The sequence below is a fragment of the Piliocolobus tephrosceles genome, chromosome 10 (assembly GCF_002776525.5).
Source record: "Piliocolobus tephrosceles isolate RC106 chromosome 10, ASM277652v3, whole genome shotgun sequence".
Taxonomy (NCBI): domain Eukaryota; kingdom Metazoa; phylum Chordata; class Mammalia; order Primates; family Cercopithecidae; genus Piliocolobus; species Piliocolobus tephrosceles.
Genome location: NC_045443.1, coordinates 36,257,389 through 36,279,733, shown reverse-complemented (window position 1 = coordinate 36,279,733; position 22,345 = coordinate 36,257,389). Strand labels below are relative to the sequence as shown.

Sequence of the window (22,345 nt, the reverse complement as noted above, 5' to 3'; positions counted from 1 at the left end):
GCTGCCAAGAGGCAAACAGGGTGCACCTCTTGAGGACAAGGAGTGTGTTTATTTAAGAAAGAGGCAGGTTAGCAGACCACTGGCTGAGTGGAATACAGGTCTATAAAAGCCACTGGAATAAAGGAGGAATGTGATGTGGCTTAATCCAGAGCTTCTCACAGAACTCTATACCTGTGTACTGTGCCAATGTATATGTAGGTTACATATCCATTGTCCTGCTGCCCTCAAAGCAAAGAAATCTGGTTTGGGGAATAGGGGTTGTACTGGAACAGACTTTGCCCATGCTGAGTCACTGTTGAACAAACTTTTATAGATTAAAAGCTAGAAAAGGCATCCACATGTCTCTGTATAGCACTGGCAGGATCCTAGTAAATATATCGTAATTGTGCAATAAATATCTGATACGTGATTGAATGAATGAATGAACGTCTCCATAGATTTGGTTTCTACTGCCAAGTCAGTCTGCTACCTTACACTAATTATGAGCAATCTATTTATTTTGCTGCTTACAGTAGGTATGTTGCAAAATCCTCTTTATGATGAGGATAAATATCTGTCATTTAACATGTCCTTTTTTAGAAAATTATTTTAACCACAAGGAAAGCTTAGTAGCATTGCTGTAGCAAATTGACTTCTATTCCTTGCTTTCTGACTGTTAAACTTACAGCCAGGTAACCTTTGTATAAATATCTTTGGGAAGTCAGTTGACAGAAATATAGTTTGTACATTTTAATTCCTCCTGTGTAGTAGTTGGTACAGTTTTTTAAAATCTTTTAAAAATAGATCTATAAATGTAAACACAAATTTCCATAGCTTTCTATTGCTTGGAAAAATGCTAAAGACACATTTTAAAATCTTTAACTTTCTGAGGGCTCATTTATAAAACTAATAATGAAAACAAATCCCTTCTCACTCAAAAGTTTTTCTCATTTTATGAGTATTATTACATTAAACCATATGGAACTGCAATTTTTATAGGTCAAATATCAGCAATTTAAATGATAATCTGATATAATGATAAATACTCTTAAAGTTGACTTTTAGAGAATTTGCATTTTTAACAGCTTAGCAATACTTTAATAATTCTTCCACTAATTTTATTTATTTATTTATTTATTTATTTATTTATTTATTTATTTATTGAGACAGTATATCAATCTATTACCTAGGTTGGAGTGCAGTGTCACAATCTTGGCTCACTGCAACCTCTGTCCTCAGGGTTCAAGGGATTTTCGTGCCTCAGCCCCCCAAGTAGCTGGAATTACAGGTGTGTGCCACCCACCACACATGGCTAATTTTTGTATTTTTAGTAGAGACGGGTTTCACCATATTGAGCAGGCTGGTTTCAAATTCCTGACCTCAGGTGATTCACCCACCTTGGCTTCCCAAAGTACTGGGATTACAGGCATGAGACACTGCACCTGGCCTAATATTATTTTTTTTACTTGGAAATAAACCTTTTCCCTGCTCTTAAGAGGCTATTCTCATCTCTGTTTTGGAACCTAGAAATATCTTATCCAAAAGGTATAATTTAAGTAATAGTAAATGTCTATTTTCACTTGAATATTTCTTATTATCACATTTTTTTAAAGAATGTTATAAATGACCCAAATCTAGTTCTTTCTATGCATGAAAAAACCTGATGTCATGATTGGTTCCAGCATGTATAGTTATATGAATTATTGATAGCTAAATTTTATGCCTTTCAGATTGCTAACTTCTTATTGCTATGACAACACAGCAGTACTTAGTGGTACATTATTCTTAAACTTAACACATCTCATGCCTTAAATACAGTTAACATTGTTGAAAAATTTTTATCAATATTGTTCCAATTAAATTTTATATTATTATTTTAAGAATTTTGTTTCCTCTGCATATAGACCTTTCATGTTACACTTTTCTCCTCTGGATTTGAGTTGGTCTTTTGCTCTCAACTTAAGAAATATTTAGAATTTTGTGTCATTCAGAAGCTCCAAGCACAAAGATATAACTAACACTTCTCAATGCTTTCCCCTCCTTTGTAGCTTTGTCTTAGAGAATAATAAAAAAGTAACTCTAACAAACATCAACATGTTTTACCAAAAAAGTCATCACTGTCAGATTACTTAAATGTTAATGCAGAAAAGTGGGAATATAATGCAAAGTATAAAAGTACCTTGAGACATTAGTAACACAACTATAAAAATACCATAATCATGGGGAATGAATTTTATCTCAAATAATTTTACTATTGTAATTGAATTTTAACTCTGTATACATTTGAAAGAATTTTAGATTCCCAAGAAAAAACAATTATTATAATTGTTTAAATAAGGATTATTTGTTAAATGATCTGTGACACCTATGGATATATTCTGCTTTCTTTTCCATAACATATAGAGATGATTCTGGGTTTTACTTATAGAAAGTAAATTAAAAATAGTCAGTTTTCTTTTTTGAAAGCTACTAATTAGGAGCAATCTGACCATTTCTTCTGTTGCTTATTTTAGATATGTTGCATGATCTCCTTTTTAATGAGCCAGAGCCAGTGAGCCAGTAACATTCTGACGTGGTAATTGATCTACCTGAAATATTTAGAAGATTACCTGAATAGGTCTATATATCTAGAAAGGAAAGTTTAGTAAAGGGTACTTTGAGTGCTTATCTATTATGTATAACTTTGGTAGGACTACAGAAACGAACTGACTCAAAATGTTAAATTCCAGACCTTTGAGCTGGAAAGAGAATCACATGCAAATTAATTATATAAACATTGGATATAGGGTCCTCCATTTCCTTGTGTTTTCTAATTGAGTAAATGTCATCCCGAATTTTCTTGACACAGTCTCCCCAGAGAATTCAGTGGTGGCTTAAACATTATAATAATATTTTAAAATCATTATATTAATAATACCCTGTGTCGTTAGTTGCTATGTACATCAAACATATATAGAATGTATTATTTTCACCATTTCACATGATCATAAAACAATAATTGACAGAAAATTGAACTTTAATAAAACAACATTTGATGAGTCCTCCATAAATATATAAGCTTATGAACATTTTTATATATTCATCAACATTCTCATTCACATCAGTTTTCAAAGTGAGCAATTTTTGTAATTTGCTACATTATTTAAATAACAATACCTCGGATAGGGCCGGGCGCAGTGGCTCACGCCTATAATCCCAGCACTTTGGGGGGGCAAGGCGGGCAGAACACGAGGTCAGGAGATCAAGACCATCCTGGCTAATATGGTGAAACCCTGTCTCTACTAAAAATACAGAAAATTGGCCGGGCGCGGTGGCTCAAGCCTGTAATCCCAGCACTTTGGGAGGCCGAGATGGGCGGATCACGAGGTCAGGAGATCGAGACCATCCTGGCTAACACGGTGAAACCCCGTCTCTACTAAAAAAATACCAAAAGTTAGCCGGGCGTGGTGGCGGGCGCCTGTAGTCCCAGCTACTGGGGAGGCTGAGGCAGGAGAATGGCGTAAACCCGGGAGGCGGAGCTTGCAGTGAGTGGAGATCACGCCACCTCACTCCAGCCTGGGCGACAGAGCGAGATTCTGTCTCAAAAAAAAAAAAAAAAAAAAAAAAAATACAGAAAATTAGCCAGGCGTGGTGGAGGGTGCCTATAGTCCCAGTTACTCGGGAGGCTGAGGCAGGAGAATGGAGTGCACCCAGGAGGCGGAGCTTGCAGTTAGCCGAGATTGTGCCACTGCACTCCAGCCTGGGCGACCGAGCGAGACTCTGTCTCAAAAAAAATTTGCAGTTCTTTTAGCATCATATTGTGACTTGGCATTTTATTGAAATCTTGTCCTGATTACATTTTTTAAAAAGGTAGCTAAATTTTTTTCTTTTTTTTTTTGTTTTGGTTTGATTTTTTAAATTACAGGAGTATATATTTAAGATATTATTAGGCTTTTATAAATTCAATAAGAAATTAAGCATTGCAAAACCATAATTTAATTATTTTGCTTTGCCTTATAATTAAAATCCCTTATGAGAAAAATGTCCATATCTGTTCATTAAAGAAAGCTGTCTGATTTCAAAAGACCTAAGGAAATTAAAAATAGTATTAAACTAAACTTTTGAAGAAATTACACAGTTTTGCTTCTCCAAATTCCTGTTACAAAGAAAACACTTGGCATCCTGGAACATTTTTATACTTTTGAGGCCCCATAAATTGCTCCAGTAAACTATTAATACATGGTGTTCCAAGTATTTTTTTAAAAATGCTTCTAGGTGAACGAGTTATTCTCATGAGTAATTAACAGAATATAATCTAAAATCTACATATCTAGGTACTTAATTCTTAATCATGTCAAGAACAATAAAAATTTACTATGGAATAAAAACCACCAGTATCTTGTCTGGCTTAATAGAAATATTTTTTATTCATTCTTTTTTAAGATGTTACATTTTCGCCTAAGTAGAGAACATAAGCATAAGTAGAAATGAGCTTATTTGTCCTCATAATGCCATTTATTGAGTGCCTACTATGTGCCTGTACTATAATAAGTGATCTGAGTACATTGCTTCACTTAGCTTCATAAAAACCCACTCCTTCATTTAGTCCTCATAACAAATGAAATTATTAAAATAAGTTGTTTTACAAATGAGGTACCTCTAGTTTGGAATTTGGATGATATTACAATGAATCCCCAGGATCATTTCTCCAAAACCAGTTATCACAATCATGATTCTATAGTGCCTGCTTTTTCTGAAATATAGATATAAAACCGAATTTCATCATCAAATACGCCAATTAATCAAATTTTCTGGTAGAATCCTATAGAAACACATGTGAAATGAATGCACTGATGTATTTTTATAACTGTGGTCTCAGCTGTGCATTGTGTCATGGCTACTCTTGGGACCTAATAACATAGGGGTTTTATGTTACAGGGGGAGAATATCTGTGCTTCTGATTCATATTAAGTTGGAGCTGATGTCACCTTGGAAGGCAGCAAAAGAACTCTCCCCTGAGATTCTATGTATTTCTTCTTCTGAGTAGTCTCAGAGTACAGTATACTTATCAAATTAAGGAAATTTGACATTGATGTAATATTAATATCTAAAATACAGTCCATATTCAAATTTTGGCAATTGTCATAATACTGTACTTTAGAGCAACTTGTTTTTCCCAATGCATTGTCTTGCACTGCATTTAGGTGCAATGTCTATTTATTACAGTTTCTTTTATTTGGAAGAATATCTCAGCATTTCTTTATTTTTTATGACACTGATATTTTTAAAGAGTGCAAGACTACTGCTTTTTTTTTTTTTTTTTTTTTTAAGAGAATACCTCAATTTAGGTTTGTCTGATAGTTTCTCCATGATGTGATTCAGGTTATGAACTTTTTACAGAAATACTACTTGTATTAGTTTCTAAGGGCTACAAATTACCGAACACTTGACGGTTTCAACAACAGAAATTTATTTTCTCACATTCCTGAACACCGGAAAGTCAAAGTATTGACAATCCACACCCTCTGAAGGCTCTTGGAGAGAATTATTTCCTGCCTCTTTTCCAGCTTCTGGTGGTGCCAAGCATTCCTTGGTTTGTGGCACCATAACTTCCATCTCTGTCTCCATGTGGCTTTCTTTCCTTTCCTGGGTTTCTTCTCATTTGATAAGGGCATTTATTGGATTTAGGGCTCATCTGGTTAATCCAGGATGATCTTGTCTCAAGAACTTTAATTAAATCTGCAAAGACTCTGTTTCTAAATAAGCTTTCATTTACAGATATGGGGGGGGGGGTCTGGATTAAGATGGATCTTTTTGGGTCCACAATTGAATTTATTGCATTGCTGAAATGATGTGTACTTCACAAAGGATAATATTAGAATGTTCCAGATGTAGATAGGACTAGAATTTTTTTATTAAAAATCATAAATTCATACTGATACTCAAATTTAAATTAAATAGTAGAGTTTTTCTCTTGCCTTCCCACACAGCATGTTTGTGTCTTTCTTCTTCCACAGTGAGAACCCTTGCTCCTAACATTACCAAACCATTTACTTACTTAACCAATCCTACAATACACATAAAATGGTTTCAGAATTGCTACCCCTATATCATTACCAAAAACAAATTTGCAAGTAAGCTTCAAGATTTCCACGTGATTCTTTCTGTCTTTGACTGAAACTACGTAGCCAAGTTCAAAAGTCACATGGATTAATTCATCCCCACCTCCATCCCCCTCGCTGTGTGGTTACTTTATCCTTTGGATATACTGTTCAGTTAAATTGTTTGTTTGTATTCAATTTTAAGGTTTCTTCCTTCATTCTTGTTGGTTTAATTTTATTTATTTACTGAATAGTAATACTTTGAGGGATTCCAAAAGTAAAAGCTTTATTAATAGAAAGGATACTTAGGCCTTTTCCTGCCTGTCCATTCCACCTTTTTCCTCCCACTTCCTGTAGCTAACCGACTTCACTAGTTTCAGGTTTACTCTTCCTGTGTTTCCTTTTTTAAATATAAATGGGTATGTCTATACTTCATTTTGCTTTCTTTTTACATAGTAGTGGTTCTCAACTGGGAAGATTTTTTCCCCTAGACATATATGGCAATTTCTGGAGACAATTATTTTTGTTCACTACAGGAAGGGGTGCTACTGACATCTAGTGGGTAGACATCAGGTATAATGCTAAACATCCTACTATACAAAGGGTAGCCCTCAACAACAAACAATTATCTGGTTCAATAAGCCAAAGTGCCGCTGTTGAGAAACTCTGCTATAAGTCTACTTTTGCGTTTTGCTTTTCGACTTAACAATATGTAGTAGAAATCACTTTATATCAGTTTATAGAGGTCTTCCTCATCCTTTTTTTATAGCTGCATAGTGGATGTACTATAGTTTATTCCGTCAGTCTTCTGTGTATGGGTATTTATGTTCCATTTCAATATTTTGCTATTACAAATAAGTTGTAATGAATAACCGCATGCATTTTTTTTTTTTTTTTTGTAGTTTTAGAAGTATATTTTCAGAGTAAATTCCCAGAAGTGGGTCAAAGGGCAAATACTCTGTCAGTTTGCCAAATCCCCTCTGTAAGAGTTGTACCATTCTGCATTTTCACTGTAGTATGAGAACACTCCTTTACCCATAGGCCTGCCAGTGGAGTGAGTTATCAAGTTGTCAAATTTTTGCCAATCTGAAAAGCAAGAAACTCAATGTAGTTTTAATTTGTGTTTTCCTTACTATGAATTAAATTTTTTTGTTTTGTTTGTTCACATTGCTGGGTCAAAACCCAAATTGCATAATATGTAACCCAAATAATTATAGATGAATTACAGAAGCAATATTTATCAAATACAGTGAAACAAAGTATATACAGTATTTCTCTGCTGAAAATGTTAAATGTGGCTGGGTTCTGTGGCTCACAACTGTAATCCCAGTGCTTTGGGAGGCCAAGTTAGGAGGAACCACTTGAGTCAGGTGTTTGAGACTAGCTTGGGGAAACATATCAAGACCCTGTCTCTACAAAATATAAAATAAAATAGAATTTTTTAGAAAAAAGAAATGTCAGATGATTTCTTGGAGAAGCTTCTCTTGTGTCCATGTGTCAGTAAGTTTTTATGTAAACATAATGGTATCATTTAGCAGTGCCTGAGGGAGAAGTACTCATCACCAGGTAACAAATATCATCCTGGAAATGTAGTGTTTAAAGTCTTCACTGATGTTTTCAGACTACCAAGATGTCACACTAAGTAAGTTATCATGACTTTCCACTAGGATTCTTGTGTGCTTGGTGTTTTACAGGCCATATATGTCTCTTGGAAGTCTTCGAGATCAAGTCATTTACCCTGATTCAGTGGATGATATGCATGATAAAGGTTATACAGACCAAGATCTGGAATGTATCCTACACAATGTCCATCTCTATCACATAGTTCAAAGAGAAGGAGGTAAAGTCCATCATTCTTTTTTAATGCATTTAACTTCACTTTTAAAAAGTAACCTTGGGTATATATTTAGTGTGTGGTTTAATTTGAATGTATGCTATAATCAGAAATAAGCACGTAAGTGTAAAGATGGAGTTTTATTGCTGTTCCATTATTTGTATTTCTTTTTCTGCTTGTGTTATGTTTAATGCAACACATTAAGTTTTTATCAAGTCTCCATGTCAGTGCAGCTAACATTTAAAAAAAAACTTTTTTCTTCTATATTTGAATGTACAAAGTTCCTGAGGCCATTGTCAGTCTGGATGTATGTAAAGTCTGTGACAGAAATATTTGCCTTACAAGCTCTCAGCTTACATTAAATTCAATAATATGAGAAGTAGATACCACAGAACTTAATTTATTTTGGTTTCAGACCCACAATCTTACCAGTATCTTTTTTTTGCTCTCAAGCAGCACACAGATAATTAAAGTCAGAAACTTCTGTATTGTGTTTTTTCAGCATAAAACATTTTTGAAAGAGTATAAATAACATTTGTACATATAAGCTTAAAATAGAATTATTGTCTAATAATACTCTCTGTGTTTAGTGATACTTTCAAATAATTTAATAATAATAATCTCACTTTAGCTAGAGCAGTCAGGCAAGAGAAATAAATAAAGGGCATTCATATAGGAAGAGAGGAAGTCAAACTATCCCTGCTTGCAGACACATGATTCTATATCTAAAAAACCCCATAGTCTCAGCTCAAAATCTCCTTCAGCTGATAAACAACTTCAGCAAAGTTGCAATATACAAAATCAACATACAAAGATCACTAAATTTCTATACACCAACAACAGCCAAGCCAAGAGCCAAATCAGGAAGACAGTCTCCTTCACAATTGCCACAAAAAGAATGAAATACCTAGGAATACAGCTAACCAGGAAGGTGAAAGATCTCTACAATGAGAATTACAAGACACTGCTCAAAGAAATCAGAGAAGACACAAATGGAAAAGCATCCCATGTTCATGGATAGGAAGAATCAATATCATTAAAATGGCTATGCTGCCCAAAGCAACTTACATATTTAATGCTAGTCCTATCAAACTACCAATGACATTCTTCACAGAACCAGAAACTATTTTAAAATTTATATGGAACCAAGAAAGAACCTGAATAGCCAAGGTAATCCTAAGCAAAAGGAACAAAGCTGGAGGCATCATGCTGCCCCACTTCAAACTACACTACAGGTCTGCAGTAACCAAAAGAGCATAGTACTGATACAAAAACAGGCACAGAGACCAATGAAACAAAATGGAAAGTGCAGAAATAAGGCCGTACATCTACAACCATCTAATCTTCAACAAAGCTGAAAAAACAAGCAATGGGGGAAAAGACTCCCTATTCAATAAATGTTGCTGGGATAACTGGCTAGCCATATGCAGAAGACTGAAGCTGGATCCCTTCTTTATACCATATACAAAAATCAACACAAGATGGATTAGAGACTTAAATGTAAAACCCCAAACCATAAAAACCCTGGAAGACAACCAAGGCAATACTATCCTGAACATGGAAATAGACAAAGACTTCATGACAAAGATACCAAAAGCAATCACAATGAAAGCAAAAATTGACAAGTGAGATCTAATTAAACTTAAGAGCTTCTACACAGCAAAAGAAACTATCAACAGAGTAAACAGACAACTTACACAATGGGAGAAAATATTTGCAAACTATGCATCTGAAAAAGGTCTAATATCCAGCATCTATAAGGAGCTTAAACAAATTTACAAGAGAAAAACAACACCATTACAAAGTGGGAAAAGGACATGAACATACACTTTTCAAAAGAAGACATATATGCAGCCAACAAGCATATGAAGAAAGCTCAATATCATTGATCATTAGAGAATGCACATCAAAACCACAATGAAATACCATCTCACACCAGTCAAAACGACTATTATTAAAACATCAAAAAATAGCAGATGTCAACAAGGTTGTAGGATAAAGGGAACCCTTATACACTGTTGGTGGGAGTGTAAATCAGTTCAACCACAGTGCAGCAATTCCTCAAAGAGCTAAAAACAGAACTACCATTTCACCCAATAATCTCATTACTGGGTTTATACACAGAGGAATATAAATCATCTACCACAAAGACACATGCACACAAATGTTCATCACAGCACCATTTACAATAGCAAAAACATGGAATCAACATGAATGCCCATCAACGATAGATTAAATAAAGAAAGTGTGGTACAGGTACACCATGGAATATTATGCAGCTATGAAAAAAGAATGAGCTTATGTATTTTGTGGAAACATGAATGGAGCTGGAGGCAATCATCCTTAGCAAACTAATGCAGAAACAGAAAACCATATACTGCATGTTCTCACTTACAAGTAGGAGCTAAGTGATAAGATCTTATAAGCACAAAGAAGGAAACAACGGAGACTCAGGTCTACTTGAAGGTTGGAGGGTGGAAGGAGGGAGAGGAGCAGAAAAGAAAAGCATTGGGTACTGGATTTAATACCTGGATGATGAAATAATATGTACAACAAACCCCTGTGAAATGTGTTTACCTATGTAAGAAACCTTCACATGTGCCCCCAAGCCTAAAAGTTAAAAAATAAAATAAAACAAAAATAATATTCACACTTTCAAATAATTTAATAATTCATATAATTTGATAGTCTAGAAAAATGACTGAAATTACAAATGAGACACCAAGATTAATTTTAAATGGATTTTATGTTCTGTTTCACAGCCCGCTTACATTATTAGAAGTAGAGTAGTAGTACAGTGATTGAGAATATGGACTTTTAACTCAGAGTTCTGGAATTAAATCTTGATTAGCCCTGTTCTCTGTATCTTCAACTGTAAAATGAGGATAAATATCTACCTTACACGTTTTTTGTGAAGATCAAATAAGACTGTATGTAAAGCATTAGCAAAATGGCATACGAGTACACAAGAATTAGTAGCTGGCCCCGTCTGGCAGCTCACATCTGTCATCCCAGAACTTTGGGAGACCGAGAAGGGTAAATAGCTTAATAGCTTGAACATAGGAGATTGAAACCAGCCCGGACAACATGGTGAAACCACTTCTTTATAAAAAATACAAAAATTAGCTGGGAACGGTGGCACACCCCTGTTGTCTCAGCTATTTGGGAGGCTGAGGTGGGAGAATAATCTGAGCCCGCAAAGTCAAGGTTGCAGTGAGCTGTGATTGCGTCACTGCACTCCAGCCCAGGCAACAAGAGTGAGACCCTGTCTAAAAAAAAAAAAAAACAAAAAAGAATTAGTAGCTAATGGTAATATTAGTAGTTGTAATATTGATACTATATTTTGTCTTTGTGTGATAATGCTTGAAGTTTTATATAACAATATCACATACATTATTTCATTTGATCCTTACAATAAACAAATAAGGCAGGCAAGAAAAATACTTTTAATTTTTGGTATTTGTCATTCCTACTATATATGGAAAGCAGGTCGGTTTTTTGTTTCATGTGGTCAACTCCTTGGAGTTTCAGAAGGCTGTGGCAGAATAAATGCTACATGTTTATCTTGGGCAAGTTATTTTGAGGAAGTTTGAAATCTGATGATCCAAATAGAAATTTAGAATAAACATGAAATAGTCTATTCTTTTAGAAGTCATCAAGAAGGTCTAGAACTCTTTCCAAGAATTTTCCAAACTTAAAAATGTAATCATAATTGTTATGGGTTATTGAGTGCTTACTATGTGGAATTTACAGATATCATCTTATAAAATACTCATAATCGTCCAGTGATATAGGTTTTACTATCTTCATCTTAAAGATTAATTTCAGAAATTTAGTAACTTAGAGTCCCATGGCAAGTTGTGGGACATGGATTCAAGCACAGATCTGACTTGAAAGTCAGTGTTCTATGCTAGAGTATGCGACTATACTATGGTGACTCCTACCATAGTATAGTCAGCTTTTTAAACAATAATAAAAACTATTATATACTTGAACATAAAAAAAAAAAAAAAACTTCAAGGAAACCTGTTTTACTTGCTTAATTCTTAAACCTGAGATATTTAAGCAAGGCAAGAAAACACTTACATTTGCAAATACATTAGTTAATTTGAAAGATGCCTACTGAAGTCCTGTTTAGACTAGCTAATCATTTGGTTGGTATAATAAAAATGGAATTAAAAACTACATTCCATTCCATCAACTAGGTTACAAAACAGGAAAGCATAAAAGGGTTAACAAAGGGACATGAACTAAAGAAGCATATGCATCTCCAGGAAGCAGGAAAATCATTCTCTTCTTTGCTGACTTTGTCTCACTAAATCAGGGTCAGAGGCAACATTATGACTCAGAGTTTTGATTTATGTGTTCCGTGATCATGCAATATTGCCTGCCTACAGAAACCTTTGGGTTTAGTAGAACAAAGAACATGATTTATTAAAATATATAAAAGTTAAAGAGTCCTTTGACCCAAATACTTTTCTCTTGTGCCATGCTTTCAGGGAGCAAGGGGAAAAAAAGTTAAGCTCAGAATATTTCTCCACTACAGTGTAATCCAAGTCTATTTCTCAAATCATCACTTATATTTCATAAGTACTATGAAATTCAATCACAGGGAAAGTTTTATTTCAAAGTTTTCCCTAGAAGCAAGAACTCTAAATCAAATGGTATTTTAAGATTATTTTTCCTAACATAAAATTTTAAGGATTTGTCTATTTCCTATGTGTATTTTCTTATTTAAAAAATGACAATTTCTGGAAGCTTACCCAATAAAATGAACAGTGATTCCCTCTAGGGAGTGAGATTTCAGGTGTCACTGGGAAATAGGAAAAGTCTCCTTTCCACTCCAGGTAATTTTTATTGACAAATTTTCATCTGTTGTATTACCTTTATTGTATGTCTTTGCTTATTTAATTTTTGGAGTAACACTTTCACATAATTCACAAATGAAAAGGCATTTGTAAATGTACTGTAAAGGATTCTTCTGATTCCTGTTTCCTTCCATCCAGTTATCACCTATCCCCATCAGGCAACCATTGTTTTTCGTTTCTTTTTTATGCTTTTATACATTTTTTAATGCAATGTACTCTGTAGTGGTAATTTTAAAGGAAGGAGATGGTAAGAAACATAAAGATGCATTTTATGCTTAACAATTAATATATATTATTTCATCAAAGTCTCTGAACTTTTGGATTTCAAAAACAAGTCCAAATTTTTCTTCTGACCAGCAAAAGAATCAAATAATCATTTTTGATAATTTGACTTTTCAGATACACAGTTCACATAAAGCAATGACGACTACACTTTCTACTTTCTTTCCTATTGACCAAGATTATTTCAAAAATTTAGTGGTAAAAATTTCAAAATTTTAATGGCAAAATCCAGCTGATCAAGTATAAAGATGACAGAGAACATGGATTTTTTCCAAAGATGAGAGTTAACCCCTGAACACTTAGGCTTTAGAAATTTTGCTCTAAGTATCTGTTAGGTTTTGGCAGTCATTTTCTTCTTTGAAAATCAGACTCTCCAGTAGTGGAACTATGGCTTTATTTTTAAGTAATCTTTAAAAAATCTAATTATAAAATTAAGGTAGGCTTATTATAAAATTTTCAAATTTTAAAAAAATGGATAACTTAGGAAATGAATCTAATTCTGTTCCTGGAAATATATGTGTATGTATTTATTTACAGAAAGATGATGATATATATTGAATTCTGAAACTTGATTTTTAATATACAGATATTCTGGGCACATATTCATATTAATATGCAAGACCTACTCTCTTTGTAAGAAAAATAGAATCCTTGTGTTTTGAATAAATATCAACAGAAAGTCAATAGTTAAGATGTTTTAGGAGTTAGCATGCATAGAAAAACTATAAAAGCATCAGATAGACCTAAACATAAATCCCAGTTCTGACATCTGATATTGTAAACCTAGACAAGTCAATTACTCCAGGAACTGTAGATTGCTCACTTATAAAATGCAAGAAATAAAATCTATCTTACAAAGCTGTGAAATATATGATGAGAAAACTCACATAAAGTGCTAGGCACAGGGGAGCCACCTAAATTAGTTCTTTTCTTAGCCTTTGTAGACTTTGTACTTGACGTGTGAAAATTTACTGGGTCTTTTCTCCCATCTCCCTCCAAGATAAGTATAAGCCTATCAATCCACTGGAGACACTGAGAAACAAATACAGTTTTTAAAGTGTCAGTGTTTAGAATTCTTGTAAGATCATTTGTCAGTATGAGAAGTTATTACCATCAAAAGAATATCAAACCTAAAACAAAATGCTTATACATGAGGCTCTGTAGTTTATCCAAGCATATATTCTATAAAATACCAAGTTCTTCATGTTGACAATTTGAATTTGTCAGGAATCACTTGTCTAGGGTAGAAACAGTAACTATTAAAAAAATGATTTATACGAATGCATATTTCTTTATTTTCTTAAGGATGGGATGCTGTTATGGACTGGAAAGATGTCCTGTCAGGAGGGGAAAAGCAAAGAATGGGCATGGCTCGTATGTTTTATCATAAGTAAGTATACTAAATTCAGGTAACTACTAGTCCATTGTTGTAACCAAACCAAACAACAATAACAAGTGTTTGGACAGGATTTATTGTCCTCATGTTTAGTTTAAAAATATCTTACTATAAGATTAGTGCATAGAGTTCACAGTTGGTTTTTTTGTTTGTTTGTTTGTTTTGTGTTTTGTTTTTGAGACAGAGTCTCATTCTGTCAGCCAGGCTGCAGTTCTGTGGCATGATCTTGGCTCACCGCAACCTCCGTCTCCCAGGCTCAAGCAATTCTCCTGCCTCAGCCTCCCGAGTAGCTGAAATTACAGGCGTGTGTCACTACGCCCAGCTAATTTTTGTGTTTTTAGTAGAGATGGGGTTTCACCGTGTTTGACCAGGCTGGTCTTGAACTCCTGACTTCAGGTAATCCGCCCACCTTGGCCTCCCAAAGTGCAGGCGTGAGCCACTGTGCCTGGCCAAATTATTTTTTCTTATAGTAGAATCTCCAAATATTTGTTTTTCTATTTCTTTCATGTTAAGTAATGTTAGATGAAATAATGTGTACAAAGGACTAAATTAAATTTTTATGTATCCTAAGTTTGAAATAATGATTATTAATTTTAAAATATGAAGACTATACAATCACTATGATACTTGTGTAAATCCAGTAGGTAGACATTCAGTAAAACTTTCTGACTTAAATTATTAAATTCAAAGTAAACCAACTTTTTAACCGTTCAGCAGCCTATTAAACCAGTAATGCTCTCCCTCTTGAAATTCAAAGCTATAGCCAGTGGAAAAAGGGACCGTTCTGCATAGGTTTCAGTGAACTGAGAAAAATTGAGAGGCAGGAAATAATTGCTTCCGATAAAACATTTTTAATTGTAACCAGCTTCATAGCCTTTTGAGTTTAATGATATCAAGCACAAGACATCGGAAGGAAATATTAAAGCCCTTCTGATTCTCCTGATTCTTTCCATTCCCCCTCCCAACCCCCTTAGATCTCTGGCAATGAGAACCTGAGTTGTGCAGCCCAGAAGGTTGCCAGAAACTATGTTACTCACTTTTCATAATTAAGTCTTAGCAAAAAAGGACCAAATAGTTACATACATGAATTCGTGAATGACCATAAATGATGGCAGATGCAGCACTCTTGAGTGAGTTGCAGTGAAAGCGGTAACATTTTTGTAGAGAACTTTAAAAATTAAATCAAGTATGTATTATTGAACACCTAGCAATTAGTTGGCCCACACTAAGCACTCACTTGGCTATTCATTTTTTTAAAGCCTTTAATTATGGAAAAAAAGTCAAATGTGTCAAAAAAGAGAAATTGTTCTAAGAACCCCATATTCTCATTACACTGATTTAACAAGTCTAATGTTTTGTTACACTTGATTTATCTACTCATTTTTTTAAGTTTCTAAAGTATTTTAAAGCAAATCACAGGTATTATGATATTTTTCCCTGAATACTTTGAGAACAGCCTCTGAAATATTAGGATATAGTTTTAGATAATAACATGTCACAATAATACCTAATTAAATTGGTAATAATTATTTAAAGTTATTTAATATATATATGGTTCATATCCAAAGTTTCCCTGATTATCTCAAAAATATCTTTTTACACTTGATTTCTTCAAACCTGGATTTAAACAAGTTTCACATATTGCATTTTTATTGTTACACCTCTTAATTCCTTTTTAATCTAAAGAGTCTCTCCTCCTCCCAGGGCTCATCTACCTTTTATACCTTTGACTTGTTGAAGGAACTGGGTTAATTGTCCTGTAGAATGTTGTCTGTTCTAGATTTATCTCATTGCTACCTTATCAGGTAAATCTAGGTAGGAGTCCTTTGTCTTGTTTCCCAATCTCCCATTTTTTTTCTGTAAACTGGAGATTAGAGCAAAGAGCTTGATGAGATTTAGGTTCAGCCTTTTTAATAAGAACGTAGCATAAAAAATGATTTATAGAATTATAATTATGTTCATTTTATAAAAGTAGAAAATGTACATAAGTAAAAAGAAGAAAAAATCTGTTATCTCATTAGCAATTATCTCACCAGCTGTTATCTTATTAGCACTGTTAAAATTTTGGACATTTTAAATTATTCAAATTTTAAATTACTGTAACATTTAAACACTGTTAAAACTTTGGGATTTTTTTTCCCAGTCTTGGTAATATGCAAAAGTTGGTTGTTATTTGTATTATTTTAATGTAGCTATTTTCATAAAGCATATTATAATTTATATCCTTTTTATTTCATATGTAATTATGTGCTTTTCTGTATTAATATATAATAGTTAACCAGGGCTTATTGTTATTGTACTAAAATTTATATACCAAATACACAGATTTTAGGTATACAATTGGATGACTTTTATGAATGTTTCTACATTATGTAACCAATACCCCAATCAAGATAAAAACCGTTTCTGTTACCCTAGGAAGTTTATTTATCCTCCTTTCCAATCCAGTCCCCTCTGGACATTTCTGTTCTGATTCCTATCACCATAAATTAGTTTTGCTTGTTGTATAACTTCAGGTAAATTAAATCACACTCTAAATATTATTTTTGTGTTTAGCTGGGATTTTTAGTGAGAAAAATTATTAGTTGTGTTCACAACATATTATTTATAACAATGTACATTTAAGAATGTGGCTAGCTAAAAATATAAACTAAATTTTGCTAATTTGGGATTTTTAGTGACGTGTATTTTTGGATACCTTTTTCTCAGAGGATGTGGTGAAATTCAAGAGTAAACTTTACAGCTTGGGGCCGGGTGCGGTGGATCACTCCTATAATCCCAGCACTTTGGGAGGGCAAGGCGGGCAGCAACTCCTTCTTTACAAAAAAAAAAAAATTAGCCAGGCGTGGTGGCGGGCACCTATGGTCCCAGCTACTCGGTAGGCTGAGGCAGGAGAATCACTTGAACCCAGGAGGTGGAGCTTGCAGTGAGCTGAGATGGCGTCACTGAACTCCAGCCTGGCAACAGAGTGAGACTTGGTCTCAAAAACAACAACAACAACAACAGCTTTACAGCGTGGCATTTATGACCAGCTGTTACCCACTATCACCCTGACTCTGGGTCTGGGCCATAAGTATCCAGTAATATGATCGCCAGCTTAGAAATATAATATGGAGGAATATAAAATTTAGCCGTAAATTTCTCACTGTATCAGTGTGTTAATAAAATAAACTTTGTAATAAATAGCAAGTGGTATTAATAAATGTTGTTAACCCAAAGAGATTTCACGTATCTGTAACCTGAAATAAATACGTGGTGTTTGTGTATCTAAAATATTTTGGATATAATGTGATAATGAGTGAATTAAGTCACAAGTATATCAATGGAAAGAAGATTTAGTGAGCCATACAAAGATCAATGAAGAAGAGCAAATAGTTGAAAAGCACAATCTTTTGACAAAAGATAAAAGGAATTTTAGGTATTCAATCTAGTGAAGAGAAAGTTTAACAATAGGAAACTGCCTTCCCTCATTCTCAAAGGATTTAAAGTTTGAGTTGTGATGTGAAAGACTTGAGCTGGCAAAAATGAAGAACTTCAGCAGGAAGTACTAAGCATCGCAATAGTATTCTCTTTTTGAGAGGATTTAAAAGGTTTTAATATCTCAAGAATGATTGAAAAACTCCTGTCTTAAGGGGGTAGATTAAATCTTTCACAAAGCCCATTCTACTGATGATACACAAAACATAAAGGAAAGGAAATCTGATAAACAATGTTACCTAATGCTTTGTTTACTTATATCAGTATCAGATTCTAGCTATTGCTTTATATATTCAATTACACACACAAACACGCGCGTGCGCGCACACACACACACACCCCAATCCTGCCAAGGAAACTAAAGCGTGTGATCTTACATCTGCTAGACTAGAGGTTGCTATGACAACAGAGTGTGAGATGCATACATTTTTCTAATTCTAAAATGGCATATTTTCTCTATTTTGATCAAGGCACTCTGAAAAATAAGCCAAAATGCAATAAACATGTTAATCACTGGAAAGAACTTTATACAAAATGAAAATTTTACTCAGCCTTTCACTTTTATATTTCCTTTACTTCTTCCTCTTGTTCACTTAAAAATATCATCCACAAAACAGAAAATAAATCTGAGACAAAGAAGTAATGCTTAATACTTAAATCAGAACAGTAACCAAAGGTCAACCAGTGACACTAATTCCATTGATGTTGTCATGAAGAACATGCACCGATCTTTTATTCTTTGCATAGAGACCAGTTTTAGAGTCTTTGACTCCTGTGTCTATTAGCCCTGACTACCTGACCTGTAGTAGGTAACTGGATTCTATTAATAAGCAAATCCATTTTAGAGCAGTAACTTACAGGGTAAATAATTATTTAGTCTGGTAAGAAATTACTGATTTTTATTTTCTTAATCTTTTTGTCATTTTATTTTTAAAAATCAGAATATTTTTTGTAAAGGAAATTGTCCTGGCAAATACTTGATACTGATTTTCAACTCCAAAATGAATAGTAAATGACAGTGTAAGAGTTGACTTTGTTCCCATTAACTAAGCTAAGTCATGCTAAGTACCAACAGTCCAGAGGCACTTGAAAGAAGAAAGGGAAAGGACAAAGAAAAGTAAGAGCAGGGGGTGAGATGAGAGGGAGAAAGGATAAGCAGAGGGAAACAATGGCAAGTGATAGGGTGCCTCTAATAACAGACAGGCATTATCAAAGTAAAAAATAATCTTAGAAAATTGTCCAATATACTTAGAAAAATGACTTACTTTTTCTCCTAAGAATTTGATTCTGGAGTATGGTTCCAATATTATGAGGTTAAATGTCTGCTATAAATTTTTAAGATGAGCCATATTCACTCTCACAGTCTTATAGTGATGAAATTCCATCAGTAATGCTTAGGTATTCACAATGCTGATAAAATAATCTTATTGCATCTTTGCTAACAGGGTTGTGGCCTGTTTGATAATTAGTCACTGCAATGTATTTTTCATGTAGTCAGTCAGACCCTTCTCACCAAGAATGAACCTGCTTTCTGCAGGAAAATGTACTCAGTGACCTGCCTCATCTTTCCTATGCCTCGTATTTATGATTCATTCATCTACAAAACAATAAAGCTTATTGTATTATTAGAAAGCATCAGAAAATCTATTTAAATTTATTAAAAATATGATATTATAGTCCAAAGAGGGGGATAACTACTTTTTTGCTTTATCATTTATTATCTTTAATAATGTCATATTCTTTTTAGTTGCTTTAAAATTGTTAGCAATGCAACTCATATTGTCCAAAAAAACCTTATAATTCATATAGCAAAATAATTAATTTTTGTGTGTACTTTTTAAAAGCCCAAAATATGCCTTGCTGGATGAATGTACCAGTGCTGTCAGCATTGATGTCGAAGGAAAGATATTTCAGGCTGCAAAAGGGGCTGGAATTTCCTTACTGTCTATAACACACAGGCCTTCTCTTTGGTAAGTGTTTCCAGTGCTAATTTGTGGTAGATAGTTTTTCCTTAAATTTCTCAAAAAATAGCTTTGCTAAATTTTTTACAGTAGAGAGTAGGGTATTTCACTTACTTTCTACCCATATTTCTCTTAAGTTGCACATTAGTAGCTTAGATATTCCCTACCTAATACCATTAATGTATTATTTTAATTATCATCACTTTCCAGTAATTCTTAAAATACATGGAAAAATCCAGTGATTTATTTTAGTGGAAAATATTTATCATACCAGTAAGACATACTGGGAAAAATATATTTATATATTTGTACATCATTCTTATAGTCTTTTCTTTAAAACCCAGCAAAGTAAAATCCAGGGAAAAAATATAAGTACACACAATTTGATATTCCCCCAAAGGATTAAGTGGGGAAAACGGGGGGGGGGGGGGCAGGGAAGGGTTTATCTTTAGTTGATTTAAAGAAAAATGAGCTACATTTTTTAGAAATAATATCTCATAAAACCATATAGAATTTCCCCTTCAAATAAAGATGTTAATTTTTTAATTCCCCTACTTTTCCATTGATTCATCATCATGATAATAGTTGAGCACTTATTCTGTTCCAGGCACATCTTATTTAAGTTTCAAAACAACCCTATGGAGTTTAGGACATCTACTCTTCCTATTTTACAGATGAAGAAACTGAGAATTAGAAAAGTGATACTTCCATGATCACACACTCTGTACTACAGCAAACTGCTCTCATTATAAGGCACTTAAAGTATATCTCATGCATTAGCCATAAATACTACATTCTCTACTTTTTTATTTCTATTTAATCAATGAAAATTTTTTCTGTTGACTTCTTAGTAACTATAACTGCCTCTATATATGCTTTGGCCTCCTATTTTCTAAAGGACTACACAGGATTCCTCCTCTCTCTCTTTCTGGCTGCAGCATTCTGTGGCAGGTGGCTGATCAGATTTCATGCCAAAGTTGTCATCATGTACATGGCTTCTAATCTAGTCTAATAGCAAGCATTATTGGAATTAATCCTTGAAGCCCTTCTAGACCTTTGACCTTATAAAAAATGTTTACGTTAAAGTTGTTATCAAACAGTATTCATCTAATTAGGCTTTTATTGTTCAAAATTCTTTGACTCTGAGTTTCATTTATATTGAAAAGATAATCTATTTTCCCACTCAATTTAAACATTCAGATTTTTCAGACTTTTTTAAAAATATACTTTCTGGATCTAGTCCAGCATGAGTTAGGATCCATGCCAATGAATATGCTTCCTCCGACTTTTATCCTGAAAAAGACCAACAGGACCTAGATTTTTAAGACAATAATGACATTTGCCTGTAAATCCTGTGAATCAAGGACAACACAGAGCTAGGCCAGAACTCTTGAGCCCTTTTTGGTATGAACTTTAATTTCCAAACTTTCTCCCAAATTAATCACATGTTGGAATATTAAAAGTTTTTCTGACCTGTGTTGATGGATTTGTTATGCTATCCTGCCATTCAGTTCCTTACTCAAGTAGCCTTAGGAGGCATTGAAAGCATATATAGCCATTGTTTCCTCAATTGAGGGAACAAATAGTCTTTTAAGTAAATAACAAAATCTGTAAGGCTATGCCTTTTGACAAGAAGCACATTTTAATTGCAGCTACCCAAGTACATTTCTCCACAAAACAAAACACCATGTTAGTTCTGATTTTTTATTTAGTTTTGCCATTTTAGGTTGTCATTTCCAATTATTCTTTCTCTTAGGGAAAATGAAATTTGTATTTTCCCTGAATAGATTTCAGAAGTGGGGAAAGATGTATCATATTTTTTCCCATAACAACAAATGAGTAATTGTTGATTGTAAAGATTAAACTCAATACTAGTATCTGAAGAAGTAAAAATTTATAGAAGCTTATTAAAATTTTTGATTCCTGGATAGAATTATGGCTGTATAACCATCACTTTCCTAAGCTTTTTCCTACTTGTGAAGGAAGTTTAAAGATTATCTCAAATGAGCTTCAGTTAAAATAGAAATTTCTTTTCAATTCCTCTAAGATAAACCCTGAAATATTATCTCAGATTGTAATATAGAACACGCCTTTGCATCTCAGGGTATGAAACACCTACACAGTTGGTTCCACCCATGTAGAAATCAAATAATGTTGTAAGACCAGAGTGATGAGCCAAGCCATCATTATACATGGAAGGTGAGGTTTACCCAGTATATGAATGACCATGTATGAGTGAGATCATGTGGTATTTGTCTTTCTGTCCCTAGCTTATTTCACTTACTATAATGTCCTCCAGGTTCTTCTATATTTTCGTAAGTGGCAGGATTTTATTCTTTTTTATCGTGGAGTAGTATTCCATCATGTATATATATAACATTCTTTATCTTTTCATCCATTGATGGACACTAGGGTTGATTCCATATGTTGGCTATATAAATAGTGCTGCAACAAACATGGGAGTGCAG

The 22,345-nt window shown here is 33.8% G+C and overlaps 1 protein-coding gene across 1 annotated transcript in view; it reads left to right on the top strand.

The window, feature by feature from the left end:
* Positions 1–22,345, top strand: part of ABCD2 (ATP binding cassette subfamily D member 2) — a 62,846-nt gene that overhangs the window by 28,222 nt on the left and 12,279 nt on the right. Inside the window, exons 7-9 of the mRNA XM_023182778.1 lie at positions 7,754–7,899; positions 14,349–14,433; positions 19,761–19,886. Of these exons, the coding sequence (XP_023038546.1) occupies positions 7,754–7,899; positions 14,349–14,433; positions 19,761–19,886 (357 nt within the window). The remainder of the gene's footprint in view (positions 1–7,753; positions 7,900–14,348; positions 14,434–19,760; positions 19,887–22,345) is intronic.